Below are 21,572 nucleotides of genomic sequence, written 5' to 3'. Positions count from 1 at the left end.
TTATTATAGGAGGGAATACTATGTGGGGGCAAATTACTAGATGGGGCAGTGTGGGGGCAAATTATTATGAGGGAATACTATGTGGGGGCAAATTACTAGATGGGGCAGTGTGGGGGCAAATTATTATGAGGGGGCAAATTGCTGTGTGGGGGCAAATTATTATGGGAGGGACTACTATGTGGGGGCAAATTTCTATCTGGGGGTAGTGTGGGGGAAACTATTGTGTGGGGGTAATTGCTATGTGGGGACTATGTGGGGGAAACTATTGTGTGGGGGCAGTGTGGGGTAATTTCTATGTGGGGACAGTGTGGGGGTAATTTCTATGTGGGGACAGTGTGGGGTAATTGCTATGTGGGGACAAATTACTATGTGGGGGCAGTGTGGGGAAAACTATTGTGTGGGGGCAAATTATTATGAGAGGGACTACTATGTGGGGGCAAATTACTAGATGGGGCAGTGTGGGGGCAAATTACTAGATGGGGCAGTGTGGGGGCAAATTACTAGATGGGGCAGTGTGGGGGCAAATTGCTATGTGGGGGCAGTGTGGGGCAAATTGCTATGTGGGGGCAGTGTGGGGAAATTGCTATGTGGGGACAAATTACTATATGGGGCAGTGTGGGGGCAAATTACTATGTGGGGGAAACTATTGTGTGTGGGAAATTGCAATGTGGGGACAGTGTGGGGTAATTTCTATGTGGGAAAATTGCTATGTGGGGGCAAAATACTATGTGGGGACAGTGTGGTGGAAATTACTATGTGGGGGTGTTGCTATTGGGGAGGCACTATAGGGGCAATTCTATTATTTCTGGGGACACTATACAGGGATTATTGCCTGGAGCACAATAGAGGGTGGTATTATTACTGGGGGTCTCTAGGGGACATTATAGCTGCTGTGGACACTATAGCGACATTTGGGGTAATTTATCAAACTGGTGTAACGCAGAACTGGCTTAGTTGCCCATAGCAGCCAATCAGATTCCACCTTTCATATTTGACAGCTCGTTTGGAAATCCAGTTCTACTTTACACCAGTTTGATAAATGACCCCAATTATATCTATTAGGGTCACTATTTTTTCAGCAGTATAGTACCTGGGGCATTGGGGAGCACAACGGGCACAGTATTGGGGGTGGCAGTAGGATGACACTGTGGGGACACCAGGATGAGGAGGTTGATGGAAAAATTGAGAAATCTAACGTGTCTGTGTAACAAACTGTAGAGACGAGATGCAGCTAAAAGAATTTGCCATGGCGGTCTGGGTCAAATGGAGGAGAAGAGGAAAGAGAAGGTCTACATGACATGAGATGTCACTGGATGTAACAGGTATGTGGTGCTGTATTCTCCTCCATGTCTTTTTTATTACAATTATATGTATTTTAAATTTGACGACCAAATTTTTCAGTTTAGGACCCAATTTGGGGTATTTTTTTTTTGTCTGAAGATGTCATATGGCCTAAGAAGAGACTGTGGCGCTCATAAAGCACCACAGCCTCTTCATCCAAAAAAAAAAAAACTAAAATGGAGGGGGGGGGGGGGAAGTTGGGTAGACAGCCCCGGGCCTATCATGCACTTAATCCGCCCCTGGTCACGCATTGCGGAAAACTCGCTCGTGTGAAAGGGGCCTCTCTCCGCTTGGGTCGATGTTGGCTGTTCAGCCTAAGAGCAGCAGGGAGGAATGACTTCCGATATCGCTCCTCCTCACACTTAAGGCTCATGCACACGAACGTATATTCTTTCAATGTCCTTTCAGGTTTTTTTTGCCACATCCAGAGCTGTACTCACAATTCTCCTGTAAATATCATATTTAATGCTTCAGTCCTCTCCAGAGCTGCACTGATAATCCTGCTGTCAGGTAGGGAACAGAAGCGTTGAATATAAAATACAGAAATATAAAGTATGGGGAATGTCTTGGGGCTTCCTTCTCCCTCGTCCTCTGCATACTACACAAAGAAGAATAAGCCACGAGTAGATAAGAGGAGGAATTCAATGAGAACCAAGTCTATACTAATACAGGGCCACCCAACAAATCCAAGGCTCCGACAGTGGGATCCGACTCTCAACAAATAATCATCCAAGAGATGGAACAACTACAGTCAAATACAACAATCAGAATAATGTTCTGTACAATTCATCTCTGTCACACCAAGTCCCCCCACCTACATACCTTACCTGTAACCTCAAGATGTCACGAAAAAACTCACTTAATCAACTACTTTTCCTGTTTTATGACAAGTGTCAAGAAACAAACAGCAGCCCCAAGAACAAAGATAAGCAAAGCTGTCAGAAATCTCATTATTAATGCAAAATTCCAGAACAGCTTCTTCCGGGCAGCAAAGGGAGGTGAACTCTGGAAATCCCTACAGGACAACTATAAAACTATATAATACTACTGTAATACTGCTCCTATGTACAAGAATATAACTACTATAATACTGTCTCCTATATACAAGAATATAACTACTATAATACTGCTCCTATGTACAAGAATATAACTACTATAATACTGCTCCTATGTACAAGAATATAACTACTATAATACTGCTCCTATGTACAAGAATATAACTACTATAATACTACCTCCTATGTACAAGAATATAACTACTATAATACTGTTCCCTATGTACAAGAATATAACTACTATAATACTGCTCCTATGTACAAGAATATAACTACTATAATACTGCTCCTATGTACAAGAATATAACTACTATAATACTGCTCCTATGTACAGGAATATAACTACTATAATACTGCCTCCTATGTACAAGAATATAACTGCTATAATACTGCTCCTATATACAAGAATATAACTACTATAATACTGCCTCCTATGTACAAGAATATAACTACTATAATACTGCCTCCTATGTATATGAATATAACTACTATAATACTGCTCCTATGTACAAGAATATAACTACTATAATACTGCCTCATATGTACAAGAATATATCTACTATAATACTGCTCCTATGTACAAGAATATAACTACTATAATACTGCCTCCTATGTACAAGAATATAACTACTATAATACTGCTCCTATGTACAAGAATATAACTACTATAATACTGCTCCTATGTACAGGAATATAACTACTATAATACTGCCTCCTATGTACAAGAATATAACTACTATAATACTGCTCCTATGTACAAGAATATAACTACTGTAATACTGCTCCTATGTACAAGAATATAACTACTATAATACTGCTCCTATGTACAAGAATATAACTACTATAATACTGCCTCATATGTACAAGAATATATCTACTATAATACTGCTCCTATGTACAAGAATATAACTACTATAATACTGCCTCCTATGTACAAGAATATAACTACTATAATACTGCTCCTATGTACAAGAATATAACTACTATAATACTGCTCCTATGTACAGGAATATAACTACTATAATACTGCCTCCTATGTACAAGAATATAACTACTATAATACTGCTCCTATGTACAAGAATATAACTACTGTAATACTGCTCCTATGTACAAGAATATAACTACTATAATACTGCCTCCTATGTACAAGAATATAACTACTATAATACTGCTCCTATGTACAAGAATATAACTACTGTAATACTGCTCCTATGTACAAGAATATAACTACTATAATACTGCCTCCTATGTACAAGAATATAACTGCTATAATACTGCTCCTATGTACAAGAATATAACTACTATAATACTGTCTCATATGTACAAGAATATATCTACTATAATACTGCTCCTATGTACAAGAATATAACTACTATAATACTGCCTCCTATGTACAAGAATATAACTACTATAATACTGCTCCTATGTACAAGAATATAACTACTATAATACTGCTCCTATGTACAAGAATATAACTACTATAATACTGTCTCCTATGTACAAGAATATAACTACTATAATACTGCTCCTATGTACAAGAATATAACTACTGTAATACTGCTCCTATGTACAAGAATATAACTACTATAATACTGCCTCCTATGTACAAGACTATAACTACTATAATACTGCCTCCTATGTACAAGAATATAACTGCTATAATACTGCCTCCTATGTACAAGAATATAACTACTATATACTGCCTCCTATGTACAGGAATATAACTACTATAATACTGCCTCCTATGTACAAGAATATAACTACTATAATACTGCCTCCTATGTACAAGAATATAACTACTATAATACTGCTCCTATGTACAAGAATATAACTACTATAATACTGCCTCCTATGTACAAGAATATAACTACTATAATACTGCTCCTATGTACAAGAATATAACTACTGTAATACTGCTCCTATGTACAAGAATATAACTACTATAATACTGCCTCCTATGTACAAGACTATAACTACTATAATACTGCCTCCTATGTACAAGAATATAACTGCTATAATACTGCCTCCTATGTACAAGAATATAACTACTATAATACTGCCTCCTATGTACAGGAATATAACTACTATAATACTGCCTCCTATGTACAAGAATATAACTACTATAATACTGCCTCCTATGTACAAGAATATAACTACTATAATACTGCTCCTATGTACAAGAATATAACTACTATAATACTGCCTCCTATGTACAAGAATATAACTACTATAATACTGCTCCTATGTACAAGAATATAACTACTATAATACTGCCTCCTATGTACAAGAATATAACTACTATAATACCGCTCCTATGTACAAGAATATAACTACTATAATACTGCTCCTATGTAGAATGAGTTCAGTTTGTCTAGAGTTGCTTATGATGGGGGTAACAGATACATCACACAATCCGTCGGAGGTTCCATCATCTTCATTATTATCTAGACATCTTCTTCCCCTGAAGAACCCGATATCATGTACTGAGGAAACGCCTCTGGAAGAAGCTGATATTTTTTATTGCAGCGTTACGTTAGGGTCTTACATGGTCTAGTGGGGTCCGCTTTTAGGCAGCGGTGTTTAGGGACAGAGAGAAGGTCCTGGATCCAACACAGATTTATTTTTGTGCCTCATTATTTACCATTATCTTGGGGATTTGTTTTATTAGTTATTAATAAAGGTTAGGTTTTACTGTAGGATTTATTTGCTCTGTGATGCTGCACTTTTGATACTGTGGTTATTAAATGATCCCTGGTACGCTGTGCAGGTTTCTCCTGGACCTCCCCCCCCCCCCCCCCATTGCACTCTGGTCCGTTGTTATCTATAAGTGTCACACAGGATGTTTTTTGCAGACTCTTGGAAGACGTTGGATTTCTCTTTGATCTCTGGGTAGTTTCTTTTATACCTCACCAGGTATCCTGGAGCCGAGCCCAATGACCGCCCCTCAGAGTTACTCACGAACGTTCGCCGTGGCATTGTGGACCGCCAATTGCGGCCCCAATGCACGGAACCCATACGTTCGTGTGAATGAGCCCTAAGGCTGGTTGGAGGAAAAGCAGCACAGACTGCAACACGATCGTGGACTAACAATAGTGTCCCACTAATACAAGTGCATACGGAATGAGCGGACACAGTGTAGCAGATCGTGAGGACACTTTGCAAGTTTATAACTAATGAAGAGAACTGTGCAATATAATCACACAACAACTAACATTATCAACCACACGCCTAGAGTGAAGGAATAAATAAGGAAACCGCGTTTTTTACATTTTTATATTTCATTTTATTTTGTACATGTGTGAGCTCCGCATTTAAAGGGACCTTGTTGATGAAATGGACGTTATGAATTAAGTTTTTTAGACATTTATGTAAATCAACTGTAGGGACAGTCTTTTAATGTATTGTGTTACATATACTAAATAACAGAAGTGTGTGCAAATCACTGGGAGCCAGCCTTGTCCATTATTATTATCTTGATTACAGTAGTTTCTTTTATAGTTTTATATCTCAGTAATTGGATTTTATAATTGTGATTCCAGGTCAGTGAAGCCGAGATATCGACTGAACCTTAACCCCGAGATTTCTTTTTCCTAATCGCTAATTATCGTAGCTTTGTGGTAAATTCCACATCCAGGTCTGCAGGTGTCTCCGTGAGCATTGGTACAGGGCATGCTGGGAGTTGCAACAGATTTGTAACAGCATAACCTGCACACATCCTGATGAATGAGGAGTGAGTGAGAGCTCACTATGGGAAGTGACTTATTATGTCTTGCACCAATTATGTGTGTATAAGATGATGAGGGACCTGGAGATGAACATGAGTGAAGATCTAAGACAAGGAGAAGAAATAATGGAAAACTGACGAGGAGTGAAAGTCAAGAAGGAGGAATCGGGGGAACACAAAGGAAACAGATGAGTGAAGGTGAAGAATGAATCAATACCAATAAAGAGGGGAGATCGAAGATGAGGGAAAGCTGAGGATGAGTGACGTCAATGATGAAGGAAGAACAATGAAAAAGGAATACTATTGGTGAGTGAAGACTCATGATGAATGAAGACTCATAGTGAGTGAAGACTCATGATGAATGAAGACTCATAATGAGTAAAGTCGCAGGTTGAGTGAAGAGTCATGATGACTGAAGCTGCAGAGTGAGTGAAGACTTGAATAAAGACATAGGGTGAGTGAAGACTCATAATGATTCACAGGGTCACAGACTCATGAAGAATGAAGTCGCAGGGCGAGTGAAGACTCATGATAAATAAAGACATAGGTTGAGTGAGGATTCATGATGAATGAAGAAACATGGTCAGTGAAGACTTATGATAATGGAATCACAGGATGAAGGAAGACTCATGATGAATGAAGACACATGGTGAGTGAAGACTTCTGATTAATGAAGACACAGGGTTAGTGAAGACTCATAATGAATGAATACATAGGGTGAGGGAAGACTTACGATGAATGAAGACTCATGATAAATGAAGTCACATGATGAATGAAAGCTCATGAATGATGAGTGAAGACTCATGATGAGTGAATACATAGGGTGAGGGAAGACTCATGATGAATGAAGACATAGGGTGAGCGAAGACTCATGATGAGTGAAGTCGCAGGGTGAGTGAAGACTCATGATGAATAAAGACATAGGGTGAATGAAGACTCATGATGAAAAGTTGCAGGGTGATTGAAGACTTGAATGAAGACATAGGGTGAGTAAAGACTTATGATGAATGCAGTCATGGAGTAACTAAAGACTCATGATGACTGAAGTCATAGGGTGAGTGAAGATTTAAGATGAATGAAGACATAGGGTGAGTGAAGACTCACGATGGGTGAAGTCACATGGTAAGTGAAGAACCATGATGAGTGAAGTCACAGGGTGAGCGAAGAGTCATAATGAATGAAGTCACAAGATGAGTGAAGACTCCTGATGAATGAAGTCTTGGGCTGAGTGAAGACTCATGATGAATGAAGTCACGGGGTAACTAAAGATTAATGATGACTGAAGTCATGGGGTAAGTGAAGACTCATGATGAATGAAGACGTAGGGTGAGTGAAGACTCACGATGGGTGAAGTCACAGGATGAATGAAGACTTATGATGAATGCAGTTGCAGGGTGAGTAATGACTTATGATGAATCAAGTCACAAGATGAGTGAAGACTTAATATGAATGAAGTCTCAGGGTGAGTGAAGACTCATTATGAATGAAGCCTTAGGGTGAGTGAAGACCAAAGAGCGGGAGAGACGATGGAAAAGAGGATGCAGGATGTGTGAAGACGTAGGATGAAGGAAGACTAAATAATGACTGGAAATTGATGAAGACTGAAGAGAAATCATGAGGGAAAGGAACTCAATAAGGAGGGAACACTAAGGGCTCTTTTACTTGGGCCAAGAAACTGCGCTGTGTCCGTGTGCCACCAACCACCCAATGAACCAGCAATGCTCGTTTGTCGAGAAAGGACTATTGGTGAGTAAAAAACAAATAATGAAGGAAGTCTAAGGGTAAAGAGGAAGGGTGAGTGAAAACTGAGGATGAGGGTGAGTGAAAACTGAGGATGAGGGAAGACCAACCAGGGAAGAACAATGTAAAGACTGATGATGGGAGAAGACTGTAGATGAGTAAAGATCAATGACACCCCCCTAGGATGGGGGGGAGATGGATGATGAAGAAAGAAACGGTGAGAGAAGACCAAAAGGATGGGACCGAAAACATGGGAAGGGGGGGAGCCCTGTTATGGGATAAGTGTGGGGTACAAAAGTTGGGAACACGAGACGCCTGCTCTCATGATCAGAGGGGCACCAGCATACGGACCCCCATGGATCAGACACCTATCCCGTTATGTGGATGGGGGATAAGAGTTTAGTAGCAGGTGGAGATGTCTGACATTAGGACAGAACGCCCCGGATTTATTACGTCGTGTGAAGTCACCTTTTCTTCGGATAACACCACGAGTCTTATTAAATGATGGCCATAGAGGAGCAGCGGACGGCGGACACTCCTCTGGGGGACAGGAGCACTGTATTTGGGGAGGGGTGCGGCTGTCCGATGTTACCTCCTCCGGGTCTCGTGTACACAGCAGATGATTCCACTGTCACACTGTGCACAAGAGCGCCACCACCTGACCGACCCCGACCAAAGACTGGCAGCGGAACCGCAAACACCTACACATGCGTCATATCCACTGCCAGAGCCCTGTATACGAGTGTGACCCCCGTGTACGAGTGTGACCCCTGTATAGTGTCAGAGTGACCCCCGTGTACGAGTGTCACCCCCGTGTACGAGTGTGACCCCCGTGTACGAGTGTGACCCCTGTATAGTGTCAGAGTGACCCCCGTGTACGAGTGTGACCCCTGTATAGTGTCAGAGTGACCCCCGTGTACGAGTGTGACCCCTGTATAGTGTCAGAGTGACCCCCGTGTACGAGTGTGACCCCTGTATAGTGTCAGAGTGACCCCCGTGTACGAGTGTGACCCCTGTATAGTGTCAGAGTGACCCCCGTGTACGAGTGTGACCCCTTTATAGTGTCAGAGTGACCCCCGTGTACGAGTGTGACCCCTGTATAGTGTCAGAGTGACCCCCGTGTACGAGTGTGACCCCTGTATAGTGTCAGAGTGACCCCGTATATGAGTGTGACCCCCGTGTACGAGTGTGACCCCTGTATAGTGTCAGAGTGACCCCCGTGTACGAGTGTGACCCCCGTGTACGAGTGTGACCCACTGTAAAGTGTCAGAGTGACCCCCGTGTACGAGTGTGACCCCCGTGTACGTGTGACCCCTGTATAGTGTCAGAGTGACCCCCGTGTACGAGTGTGACCCCCGTGTACGAGTGTGACCCCTGTATAGTGTCAGAGTGACCCCCGTATACGAGTGTGACCCCTGTATAGTGTCAGAGTGACCCCCGTGTACGAGTGTGACCTCTGTATAGTGTCAGAGTGACCCCCGTGTACGAGTGTGACCCCTGTATAGTGTCAGAGTGACCCCCGTGTACGAGTGTGACCCCCGTGTACGAGTGTGACCCCTGTATAGTGTCAGAGTGACCCCCGTGTACGAGTGTGACCCCTGTATAGTGTCAGAGTGACCCCCGTATAAGAGTGTGTCCTCCGTGTACGAGTGTGACCCCTGTATAGTGTCAGAGTGACCCCCGTGTACGAGTGTGACCCCCGTGTACGAGTGTGACCCCTGTATAGTGTCAGAGTGACCCCCGTGTACGAGTGTGACCCCTGTATAGTGTCAGAGTGACCCCCATATAAGAGTGTGACCTCCGTGTACGAGTGTGACCCCTGTATAGTGTCAGAGTGACCCCCGTATATGAGTGTGACCCCCGTGTACGAGTGTGACCCCTGTATAGTGTCAGAGTGACCCCCGTATATGAGTGTGACCCCCGTGTACGAGTGTGACCCCTGTATAGTGTCAGAGTGACCCCCGTGTACGAGTGTGACCCCTGTATAGTGTCAGAGTGACCCCCGTGTACGAGTGTGACCCCTGTATAGTGTCAGAGTGACCCCCATATAAGAGTGTGACCTCCGTGTACGAGTGTGACCCCTGTATAGTGTCAGAGTGACCCCCGTATATGAGTGTGACCCCCGTGTACGAGTGTGACCCCTGTATAGTGTCAGAGTGACCCCCGTATATGAGTGTGACCCCCGTGTACGAGTGTGACCCCTGTATAGTGTCAGAGTGACCCCCGTGTACGAGTGTGACCCCTGTATAGTGTCAGAGTGACCCCCGTGTACGAGTGTGACCCCTGTATAGTGTCAGAGTGACCCCCGTATATGAGTGTGACCCCCGTGTACGAGTGTGACCCCTGTATAGTGTCAGAGTGACCCCCCGTGTACGAGTGTGACCCCTTTATAGTGTCAGAGTGACCCCCGTATATGAGTGTGACCCCCGTGTACGAGTGTGACCCCTGTATAGTGTCAGAGTGACCCCCGTGTACGAGTGTGACCCCTGTATAGTGTCAGAGTGACCCCCGTGTACGAGTGTGACCCCTGTATAGTGTCAGAGTGACCCCCGTGTACGAGTGTGAACCCTGTATAGTGTCAGAGTGACCCCCGTATATGAGTGTGACCCCTGTATAGTGTCAGAGTGACCCCCGTATAAGAGTGTGACCTCCGTGTACGAGTGTGACCCCTGTATAGTGTCAGAGTGACCCCCGTATATGAGTGCGACCCCCGTGTACGAGTGTGACCCCTGTATAGTGTCAGAGTGACCCCCGTGTACGAGTGTGACCCCTGTATAGTGTCAGAGTGACCCCCGTGTACGAGTGTGACCCCCGTGTACGAGTGTGACCCCTGTATAGTGTCAGAGTGACCCCCATATAAGAGTGTGACCTCCGTGTACGAGTGTGACCCCTGTATAGTGTCAGAGTGACCCCCGTGTACGAGTGTGACCCCTGTATAGTGTCAGAGTGACCCCCATATAAGAGTGTGACCTCCGTGTACGAGTGTGACCCCTGTATAGTGTCAGAGTGACCCCCGTATATGAGTGTGACCCCCGTGTACGAGTGTGACCCCTGTATAGTGTCAGAGTGACCCCCGTATATGAGTGTGACCCCCGTGTACGAGTGTGACCCCTGTATAGTGTCAGAGTGACCCCCGTGTACGAGTGTGACCCCTGTATAGTGTCAGAGTGACCCCCGTGTACGAGTGTGACCCCTGTATAGTGTCAGAGTGACCCCCGTATATGAGTGTGACCCCCGTGTACGAGTGTGACCCCTGTATAGTGTCAGAGTGACCCCCGTATATGAGTGTGACCCCCGTGTACGAGTGTGACCCCTGTATAGTGTCAGAGTGACCCCCGTGTACGAGTGTGACCCCTGTATAGTGTCAGAGTGACCCCCGTATATGAGTGTGACCCCCGTGTACGAGTGTGACCCCTGTATAGTGTCAGAGTGACCCCCGTGTACGAGTGTGACCCCTGTATAGTGTCAGAGTGACCCCCGTGTACGAGTGTGAACCCTGTATAGTGTCAGAGTGACCCCCGTATATGAGTGTGACCCCTGTATAGTGTCAGAGTGACCCCCGTATAAGAGTGTGTCCTCCGTGTACGAGTGTGACCCCTGTATAGTGTCAGAGTGACCCCCGTATATGAGTGTGACCCCCGTGTACGAGTGTGACTCCTGTATAGTGTCAGAGTGACCCCCGTGTACGAGTGTGACTCCTGTATAGTGTCAGAATGACCCCTATATAAGAGTGTGACCTCCGTGTACGAGTGTGACCCCTGTATAGTGTCAGAGTGACCCCCGTATATGAGTGTGACCCCCGTGTACGAGTGTGACCCCTGTATAGTGTCAGAGTGACCCCCGTATATGAGTGTGACCCCCGTGTACGAGTGTGACCCGTGTATAGTGTCAGTGTGACCCCCGTGTACGAGTGTGACCCCTGTATAGTGTCAGAGTGACCCCCGTGTACGAGTGTGACCCCTGTATAGTGTCAGAGTGACCCCCGTATATGAGTGTGACCCCCGTGTACGAGTGTGACCCCTGTATAGTGTCAGAGTGACCCCCGTATATGAGTGTGACCCCCGTGTACGAGTGTGACCCCTGTATAGTGTCAGAGTGACCCCGTGTACGAGTGTGACCCCTGTATAGTGTCAGAGTGACCCCCGTATATGAGTGTGACCACCCGTGTACGAGTGTGACCACCTGTATAGTGTCATAGTGACCCCGTGTATGAGTGTGACCCCTGTATAGTGTCAGAGTGACCCCCGTGTACGAGTGTGACCCCTGTATAGTGTCAGAGTGACCCCCGTGTACGAGTGTGACCCCTGTATAGTGTCAGAGTGACCCCCGTGTACGAGTGTGAACCCTGTATAGTGTCAGAGTGACCCCCGTGTACGAGTGTGAACCCTGTATAGTGTCAGAGTGACCCCCGTATAAGAGTGTGTCCTCCGTGTACGAGTGTGACCCCTGTATAGTGTCAGAGTGACCCCGTATATGAGTGTGACCCCCGTGTACGAGTGTGACCCCTGTATAGTGTCAGAGTGACCCCCGTGTACGAGTGTGACCCCTGTATAGTGTCAGAGTGACCCCCGTGTACGAGTGTGACCCCTGTATAGTGTCAGAGTGACCCCCGTGTACGAGTGTGACCCCTGTATAGTGTCAGAGTGACCCCCATATAAGAGTGTGACCTCCGTGTACGAGTGTGACCCCTGTATAGTGTCAGAGTGACCCCCGTATATGAGTGTGACCCCCGTATACGAGTGTGACCCCTGTATAGTGTCAGAGTGACCCCCGTGTACGAGTGTGACCCCTGTATAGTGTCAGAGTGACCCCCGTGTACGAGTGTGACCCCTGTATAGTGTCAGAGTGACCCCCGTATATGAGTGTGACCCCTGTATATGAGTGTGACCCCTGTATAGTGTCAGAGTGACCCCCGTATATGAGTGTGACCCCTGTATATGAGTGTGACCCCTGTATAGTGTCAGAGTGACCCCCGTATATGAGTATGACCCCCGTATATGAGTGTGACCCCTGTATTTGAGTATGACCCCCGTATATGAGTGTGACCCCTGTATATGAGTGTGACCCCTGTATATGAGTGTGACCCCTGTATAGTGTCAGAGTGACCCCTGTATAGTGTCAGAGTGACCCCTGTATATGAGTATGACCTCTGTATATGAGTATGACCTCTGTATATGAGTATGACCTCTGTATATGAGTGTGACCCCTGTATAGTGTGAGGGACTGTGGCCCTGTATAGTGTCAGTGTGGCCCCCAGCACTCACCATGATGAACTTCTCCAGGGTCCGGTTGTCCATACACGTGTGGTTCCTCAGCAGCTCCCACTTCTCGTGCTGGAAGTTGAGGCTCAGGTTCTGCTCGGCTTCACTCTCAAGGGCCCAGAAGACTGTGGCCCCCAGGAGCAGGTAACAGAGGTAGAGGAGCAGGAGGATCAGGGTGACAGGCAGCCGGCAGGGGGAACAGCAGCGCGGCATGATGGTCCTGGGTCACTGCAGGGGAAGAAACACCATAGTGTCCAGCAAGAGACCCTCCTTATACAGAGAACGCTGACAGTATAGAGAGACTGCACCTAATACACAGAGAGCGCTCCTAACACAGAAACTGCTCCTAGTACAGAGACCGCTCCTAATACACAGAGACCGCTCCTAATACACACAGAAACCCGTCTTCATACACAGAGACCGCTCCTAATACACACAGAAACCCGTCTTCATACACAGAGAGCGCTCCTAATACACACAGAAACCAGTCCTCATACACAGAGAGCGCTCCTAATACACAGAGACCGCTCCTAATACACACAGAAACCCGTCTTCATACACAGACCGCTCCTAATACACACAGAAACCAGTCCTCATACAAAGAGAGTGCTCCTAATACAGAGAAACTGCTCCTAGTACAGAGACCGCTCCTAATACAGAGAACGCTGACAGTATAGAAAGACTGCACCTAATACACAGAGAGCGCTCCTAATACAGAGAAACTGCTCCTAGTACAGAGACCGCTCCTAATACACAGACCGCTCCTAATACACAGACCGCTCCTAATACACAGACCGCTCCTAATACACAGAGAGCGCTCCTAATACACAGAGAGCGCTCCTAATACACAGAGACCGCTCCTAATACACAGAGAGCGCTCCTAATACACAGAGAGCGCTCCTAATACAGAGAAACTGCTCCTAGTACAGAGACCGCTCCTAATACACAGACCGCTCCTAATACACACAGAAACCCGTCTTCATACACAGAGACCGCTCCTAATACACAGACCGCTCCTAATACACAGACCGCTCCTAATACACAGACCACTCCTAATACACAGACCACTCCTAATACACAGACCACTCCTAATACACAGACCGCTCCTAATACACAGACCGCTCCTAATACACAGACCGCTCCTAATACACAGAGAGCGCTCCTAATACACAGAGAGCGCTCCTAATACAGAGAAACTGCTCCTAGTACAGAGACCGCTCCTAATACACAGACCGCTCCTAATACACACAGAAACCCGTCTTCATACACAGAGACCGCTCCTAATACACAGACCGCTCCTAATACACAGACCGCTCAAAATACACACAGAAACCCGTCCTCATACATAGAGACCACTCCTAATACAGAGATCGATCCTAATACACAGAGACCCCTCATCATACAGAGACCGCTTCTCATACACAGAGACTGACCCCAATATAGAGAGACAGTTCCTCATACACAGAGAATGCTCCTAATACACAGAGACGGACCCTAATAAACAGAGACTGCTCCTCATACACAGAGAATGCTCCTAATACACAGAGACAGCTCCTAATAAACAGAGACTGACCCTAATAAACAGAGACTGCTCCTCATACACAGACAATGATTCTAGTACAAAGAGACCGCTCCTCATACACAGAGACTGACCCTAATATATAGAGACAGCTCCTAGTACAGAGACTGCTCCTCATACACAGAAAAGGATCCTAGTACACAGAGACCACTCCTAATACACAGAGACTGCACCTAATATGCAAAGAAAGATTGCTCCTCATACAGAGACGGACCCTAATATAGACAGTCTGCTTCTAATACACAGAGACAGCTCCTCATACACAGAGACCCTTCCGCATACAAAGAGACAGCCCCTTATACACAGAGACAGCGACTCATATGCAGAGACAGCTCCTCATACACAGAGACCCCTCCTCATACACAGAGACAGATCCTCATATGCAGAGACAGCTCCTCATACGCAGAGACAGCTCCTCATACGCACAGTCAGCTCCTCATACACACAGACAGCTCCTCATACACACAGAGACAGCTCCTCATACACACAGAGACAGCTCCTCATACACACAGAGACAGCTCCTCATACACACAGACAGCTCCTCATACACAGAAAGACAGCTCCTCACACACACAGACAGCTCTTCACACACACAGACAGCTCCTCACACACAGAGACAGCTCCTCACACACACAGAGACAGCTCCTCACACACACAGAGACAGCTCCTCACACACACAGACAGCTCCTCACACACACACAGACAGCTCCTCATGCACAGAGGACAGCTCCTCATACACAGACAGCTCCTCATACACAGACAGCTCCTCATACACACAGACAGCTCCTCCTACACACAGACAGCTCCTCATACACAGAGACAGCTCCTCACACACACACAGACAGCTCCTCATACACAGAGACAGCTCCTCACACACACAGACAGCTACTCATACACAGAGACAGCTCCTCACACACACAGACAGCTACTCATACACAGAGACAGCTCCTCACACACACAGACAGCTCCTCATACACAGAGACAGCTCCTCATACACAGAGACAGCTCCTCATACACACAGACCGCTCCTAATACACAGACCGCTCCTAATACACAGACCGCTCCTAATACACAGAGAGCGCTCCTAATACACAGAGAGCGCTCCTAATACAGAGAAACTGCTCCTAGTACAGAGACCGCTCCTAATACACAGACCGCTCCTAATACACACAGAAACCCGTCTTCATACACAGAGACCGCTCCTAATACACAGACCGCTCCTAATACACAGACCGCTCAAAATACACACAGAAACCCGTCCTCATACATAGAGACCACTCCTAATACAGAGATCGATCCTAATACACAGAGACCCCTCATCATACAGAGACCGCTTCTCATACACAGAGACTGACCCCAATATAGAGAGACAGTTCCTCATACACAGAGAATGCTCCTAATACACAGAGACGGACCCTAATAAACAGAGACTGCTCCTCATACACAGAGAATGCTCCTAATACACAGAGACAGCTCCTAATAAACAGAGACTGACCCTAATAAACAGAGACTGCTCCTCATACACAGACAATGATTCTAGTACAAAGAGACCGCTCCTCATACACAGAGACTGACCCTAATATATAGAGACAGCTCCTAGTACAGAGACTGCTCCTCATACACAGAAAAGGATCCTAGTACACAGAGACCACTCCTAATACACAGAGACTGCACCTAATATGCAAAGAAAGATTGCTCCTCATACAGAGACGGACCCTAATATAGACAGTCTGCTTCTAATACACAGAGACAGCTCCTCATACACAGAGACCCTTCCGCATACAAAGAGACAGCCCCTTATACACAGAGACAGCGACTCATATGCAGAGACAGCTCCTCATACACAGAGACCCCTCCTCATACACAGAGACAGATCCTCATATGCAGAGACAGCTCCTCATACGCAGAGACAGCTCCTCATACGCACAGTCAGCTCCTCATACGCACAGACAGCTCCTCATACACACAGAGACAGCTCCTCATACACACAGAGACAGCTCCTCATACACACAGAGACAGCTCCTCATACACACAGAGACAGCTCCTCATACACAGAAAGACAGCTCCTCACACACACAGACAGCTCTTCACACACACAGACAGCTCCTCACACACAGAGACAGCTCCTCACACACACAGAGACAGCTCCTCACACACACAGAGACAGCTCCTCACACACACAGACAGCTCCTCACACACACACAGACAGCTCCTCATGCACAGAGACAGCTCCTCATACACAGACAGCTCCTCATACACAGACAGCTCCTCATACACACAGACAGCTCCTCCTACACACAGACAGCTCCTCATACACAGAGACAGCTCCTCACACACACACACAGACAGCTCCTCATACACAGAGACAGCTCCTCACACACACAGACAGCTACTCATACACAGAGACAGCTCCTCACACACACAGACAGCTACTCATACACAGAGACAGCTCCTCACACACACAGACAGCTCCTCATACACAGAGACAGCTCCTCATACACAGAGACAGCTCCTCATACACACAGACAGCTCCTCATACACACAGACAGCTCCTCATACACACAGACAGCTCCTCATACACACAGACAGCTCCTCATACACAGAGAGAGCTCCTCATACACAGAGAGACAGCTCCTCATACACAGAGACCCCTCCTCATACACAGAGACAGCTCCTCATACACACAGACAGCTCCTCACACACACAGACAGCTCCTCACACACACAGACAGCTCCTCACACACACAGACAGCTCCTCATACACACAGACAGCTCTTCACACACAGACAGCTCCTCACACACAGACAGACAGCTCCTCAAACACACAGACAGCTCCTCATACACAGAGACAGCTCCTCATACACAGACAGCTCCTCATACGCACAGTCAGCTCCTCATACGCACAGTCAGCTCCTCATACGCACAGAGACAGCTCCTCACACACACACAGACAGCTCCTCAAACACACAGACAGCTCCTCATACACAGAGACAGCTCCTCATACACAGACAGCTCCTCATACGCACAGTCAGCTCCTCATACGCACAGTCAGCTCCTCATACACACAGAGACAGCTCCTCATACACACAGAGACAGCTCCTCATACACACAGAGACAGCTCCTCATACACACAGAGACAGCTCCTCATACACAGAAAGACAGCTCCTCACACACACAGACAGCTCTTCACACACACAGACAGCTCCTCACACACAGAGACAGCTCCTCACACACACAGAGACAGCTCCTCACACACACAGACAGCTCTTCACACACACAGACAGCTCCTCACACACACACAGACAGCTCCTCAAACACACAGACAGCTCCTCATACACAGAGACAGCTCCTCATACACAGACAGCTCCTCATACACACAGACAGCTCCTCATACACACAGACAGCTCCTCATACACAGAGACAGCTCCTCACACACACACAGACAGCTCCTCATACACAGAGACAGCTCCTCACACACACAGACAGCTACTCATACACACAGACAGCTCCTCACACACACAGACAGCTACTCATACACAGAGACAGCTCCTCACACACACAGACAGCTCCTCATACACAGAGACAGCTCCTCATACACAGAGACAGCTCCTCATACACAGAGACAGCTCCTCATACACACAGACAGCTCCTCATACACACAGACAGCTCCTCATACACAGAGACAGCTCCTCATACACAGAGAGACAGCTCCTCATACACAGAGACCCCTCCTCATACACAGAGACAGCTCCTCATACACACAGACAGCTCCTCACACACACAGACAGCTCCTCATACACACAGACAGCTCCTCATACACACAGACAGCTCCTCATACACACAGACAGCTCTTCACACACAGACAGCTCCTCACACACACACAGACAGCTCCTCAAACACACAGACAGCTCCTCATACACAGAGACAGCTCCTCATACACAGACAGCTCCTCATACACACAGACAGCTCCTCATACACAGAGACAGCTCCTCATACACAGAGAGAGCTCCTCATACACAGAGAGACAGCTCCTCATACACAGAGACCCCTCCTCATACACAGAGACAGCTCCTCATACACACAGACAGCTCCTCACACACACAGAGACAGCTCCTCATACACACAGACAGCTCTTCACACACACAGACAGCTCCTCACACACACAGACAGCTCCTCAAACACACAGAGACAGCTCCTCATACACACAGAGACAGCTCCTCATACACACAGAGACAGCTCCTCACACACACACAGACAGCTCCTCACACACACACAGACAGCTCCTCACACACACACAGACAGCTCCTCACACACAGAGAGACAGCTCCTCACACACACAGACAGCTCCTCATACACAGAGACAGCTCCTCATACACAGAGACAGCTCCTCACACACAGAGACAGCTCCTTATACACACAGACAGCTCCTCATACACACAGACAGCTCCTCACACACACAGACAGCTCCTCACACACACAGACAGCTCCTCATACACACAGAGACAGCTCCTCACACACACAGACAGCTCCTCATACACAGAGATCCCTCCTCACACACAGAGACAGCTCCTCACACACAGAGACAGCTCCTCACACACACACACAGACAGCTCCTCATACACAGAGACCGCTCCTCATACACAGAGACAGCTCCTCATACACAGAGACAGCTCCTCATACACACACAGACAGCTCCTCACACACACAGACAGCTCCTCACACACGCAGACAGCTCCTCATACACACAGACAGCTCCTCATACACACAGACAGCTCCTCATACACACACAGACAGCTCCTCATACACACACAGACAGCTCCTCACACACACACAGACAGCTCCTCATACACAGAGACAGGTCCTCACACACACAGAGACAGCTCCTCATACACACAGACAGCTCCTCATACACAGAGACAGCTCCTCATACACAGAGACAGCTCCTCACACACAGAGACAGCTCCTCATACACACAGACAGCTCCTCATACACACAGACAGCTCCTCATACACACAGAGACAGCTCCTCACACACACAGACAGCTCCTCATACACAGAGACCCCTCCTCACACACACACACACACAGACAGCTCCTCATACACACAGAGACAGCTCCTCACACACACAGAGACAGCTCCTCACACACACAGACAGCTCCTCATACACACAGACAGCTCCTTATACACAGAGACCCCTCCGCATACACAGAGACCCCTCCTCACACACACACAGACAGCTCCTCACACACAGAGACAGCTCCTCATACACAGAGACAGCTCCTCATACACAGAGACAGCTCCTCACACACACAGACAGCTCCTCATACACAGAGACCCCTCCTCACACACACACAGACAGCTCCTCATACACAGAGACAGCTCCTCATACACAGAGACAGCTCCTCACACACAGAGACAGCTCCTCATACACACAGACAGCTCCTCATACACACAGACAGCTCCTCATACACACAGAGACAGCTCCTCACACACACAGACAGCTCCTCATACACAGAGACCCCTCCTCACACACACACACACACACACAGACAGCTCCTCATACACACAGAGACAGCTCCTCACACACACAGAGACAGCTCCTCACACACACAGACAGCTCCTCATACACACAGACAGCTCCTTATACACAGAGACCCCTCCGCATACACACAGACAGCTCCTCATACACACAGACAGCTCCTCACACACAGAGACAGCTCCTCATACACAGAGACAGCTCCTCATACACAGAGACAGCTCCTCACACACACAGACAGCTCCTCATACCCGGCTGCAGTCTCCGCATTCCTCCTTTGATTCTCTGGCTCTGAGGCTACGAGCAGCTGCAGCACTTGGAGCTCAGAGGGGGCGGGGCGGAAAGAAGGAGGGGCTCGGAACGGGGCGGGGCTGTGCAGAAAAGAGGGAGGGGTCAGAGTGGTGCTCCAGGGCGACTGACATCCAACTACATCCATGTGGACCAGGAGCCTCCAAAGGGTTAAATGGGAATGATGTCTGCAGTAGTGCAGGGATCAGCAACCTCCGGCACTCCAGCTGTTGTGAAACTACAACTCCCAGCATGCTCCTTCCATTTCTGTAGGAGTTTAGAGAACAGCCAAGCAAGTGTGCATGATGGGAGATGTAGTTTCACAACACCTGGAGTGACGGAGGTTGCTGACCCCTGCAGTAGTGTAATAAAAGCATGATGGGTGTGGTAGTGTATTAATATAGAATGATGGAGGTAGTAGTGTCTGCCTCAGACGCCCCCCGTACAGTGTCTGCCTCAGATGCCCCGTACAGTGTCTGCCTCAGACGCCCCCCGTACATTGTCTGCCTCAGACGCCCCCCGTACAGTGTCTGCCTCAGACGCCCCCCGTACAGTGTCTGCCTCAGACGCCCCCCCGTACAGTGTCTGCCTCAGACGCCCCCCGTACAGTGTCTGCCTCAGACGCCCCCCCGTACAGTGTCTGCCTCAGATGCTCCCCGTACAGTGTCTGCCTCAGAATGCTCCCCGTACAGTGTCTGCCTCAGACGCCCCCCGTACAGTGTCTGCCTCAGACGCCCCCCGTACAGTGTCTGCCCCAGACGTCCCCCGTACAGTGTCTGCCTCAGACGTCCCCCGTACAGTGTCTGCCTCAGACGCCCCCCGTACAGTGTCTGCCTCAGACGCCCCCCGTACAGTGTCTGCCTCAGACGCCCACCCGTACAGTGTCTGCCTCAGACGCCCCCCGTACAGTGTCTGCCTCAGACGCCCCCGTACAGTGTCTGCCTCAGACTCCCCCCGTACAGTGTCTGCCTCAGACTCCCCCCGTACAGTGTCTGCCTCAGACCTCCCCCCGTACAGTGTCTGCCTCAGACGCCCCCCCCCCCGTACAGT

At 47.6% G+C, this 21,572-nt stretch overlaps 1 protein-coding gene across 1 annotated transcript in view; it reads right to left on the bottom strand.

Moving 5' to 3' along the window:
• LOC122932320 (potassium channel subfamily K member 17-like) overlaps positions 1-20,569 on the bottom strand; it is a 59,214-nt gene extending 38,645 nt beyond the window's left edge. The window contains exons 1-2 of the mRNA XM_044286668.1: positions 20,486-20,569; positions 13,125-13,349 (exon numbers count right to left, since the gene is read on the bottom strand). Coding sequence (XP_044142603.1) covers positions 13,125-13,334 — 210 coding nt within the window. The 5' untranslated portion in view covers positions 13,335-13,349; positions 20,486-20,569. The remainder of the gene's footprint in view (positions 1-13,124; positions 13,350-20,485) is intronic.
• Positions 20,570-21,572: the final 1,003 nt, after the last annotated feature.

This window comes from Bufo gargarizans, chromosome 3 (genome assembly GCF_014858855.1).
Source record: "Bufo gargarizans isolate SCDJY-AF-19 chromosome 3, ASM1485885v1, whole genome shotgun sequence".
Classification (NCBI taxonomy): Eukaryota; Metazoa; Chordata; class Amphibia; order Anura; family Bufonidae; genus Bufo; species Bufo gargarizans.
This window is presented reverse-complemented; position numbering and strand designations above follow the sequence as displayed.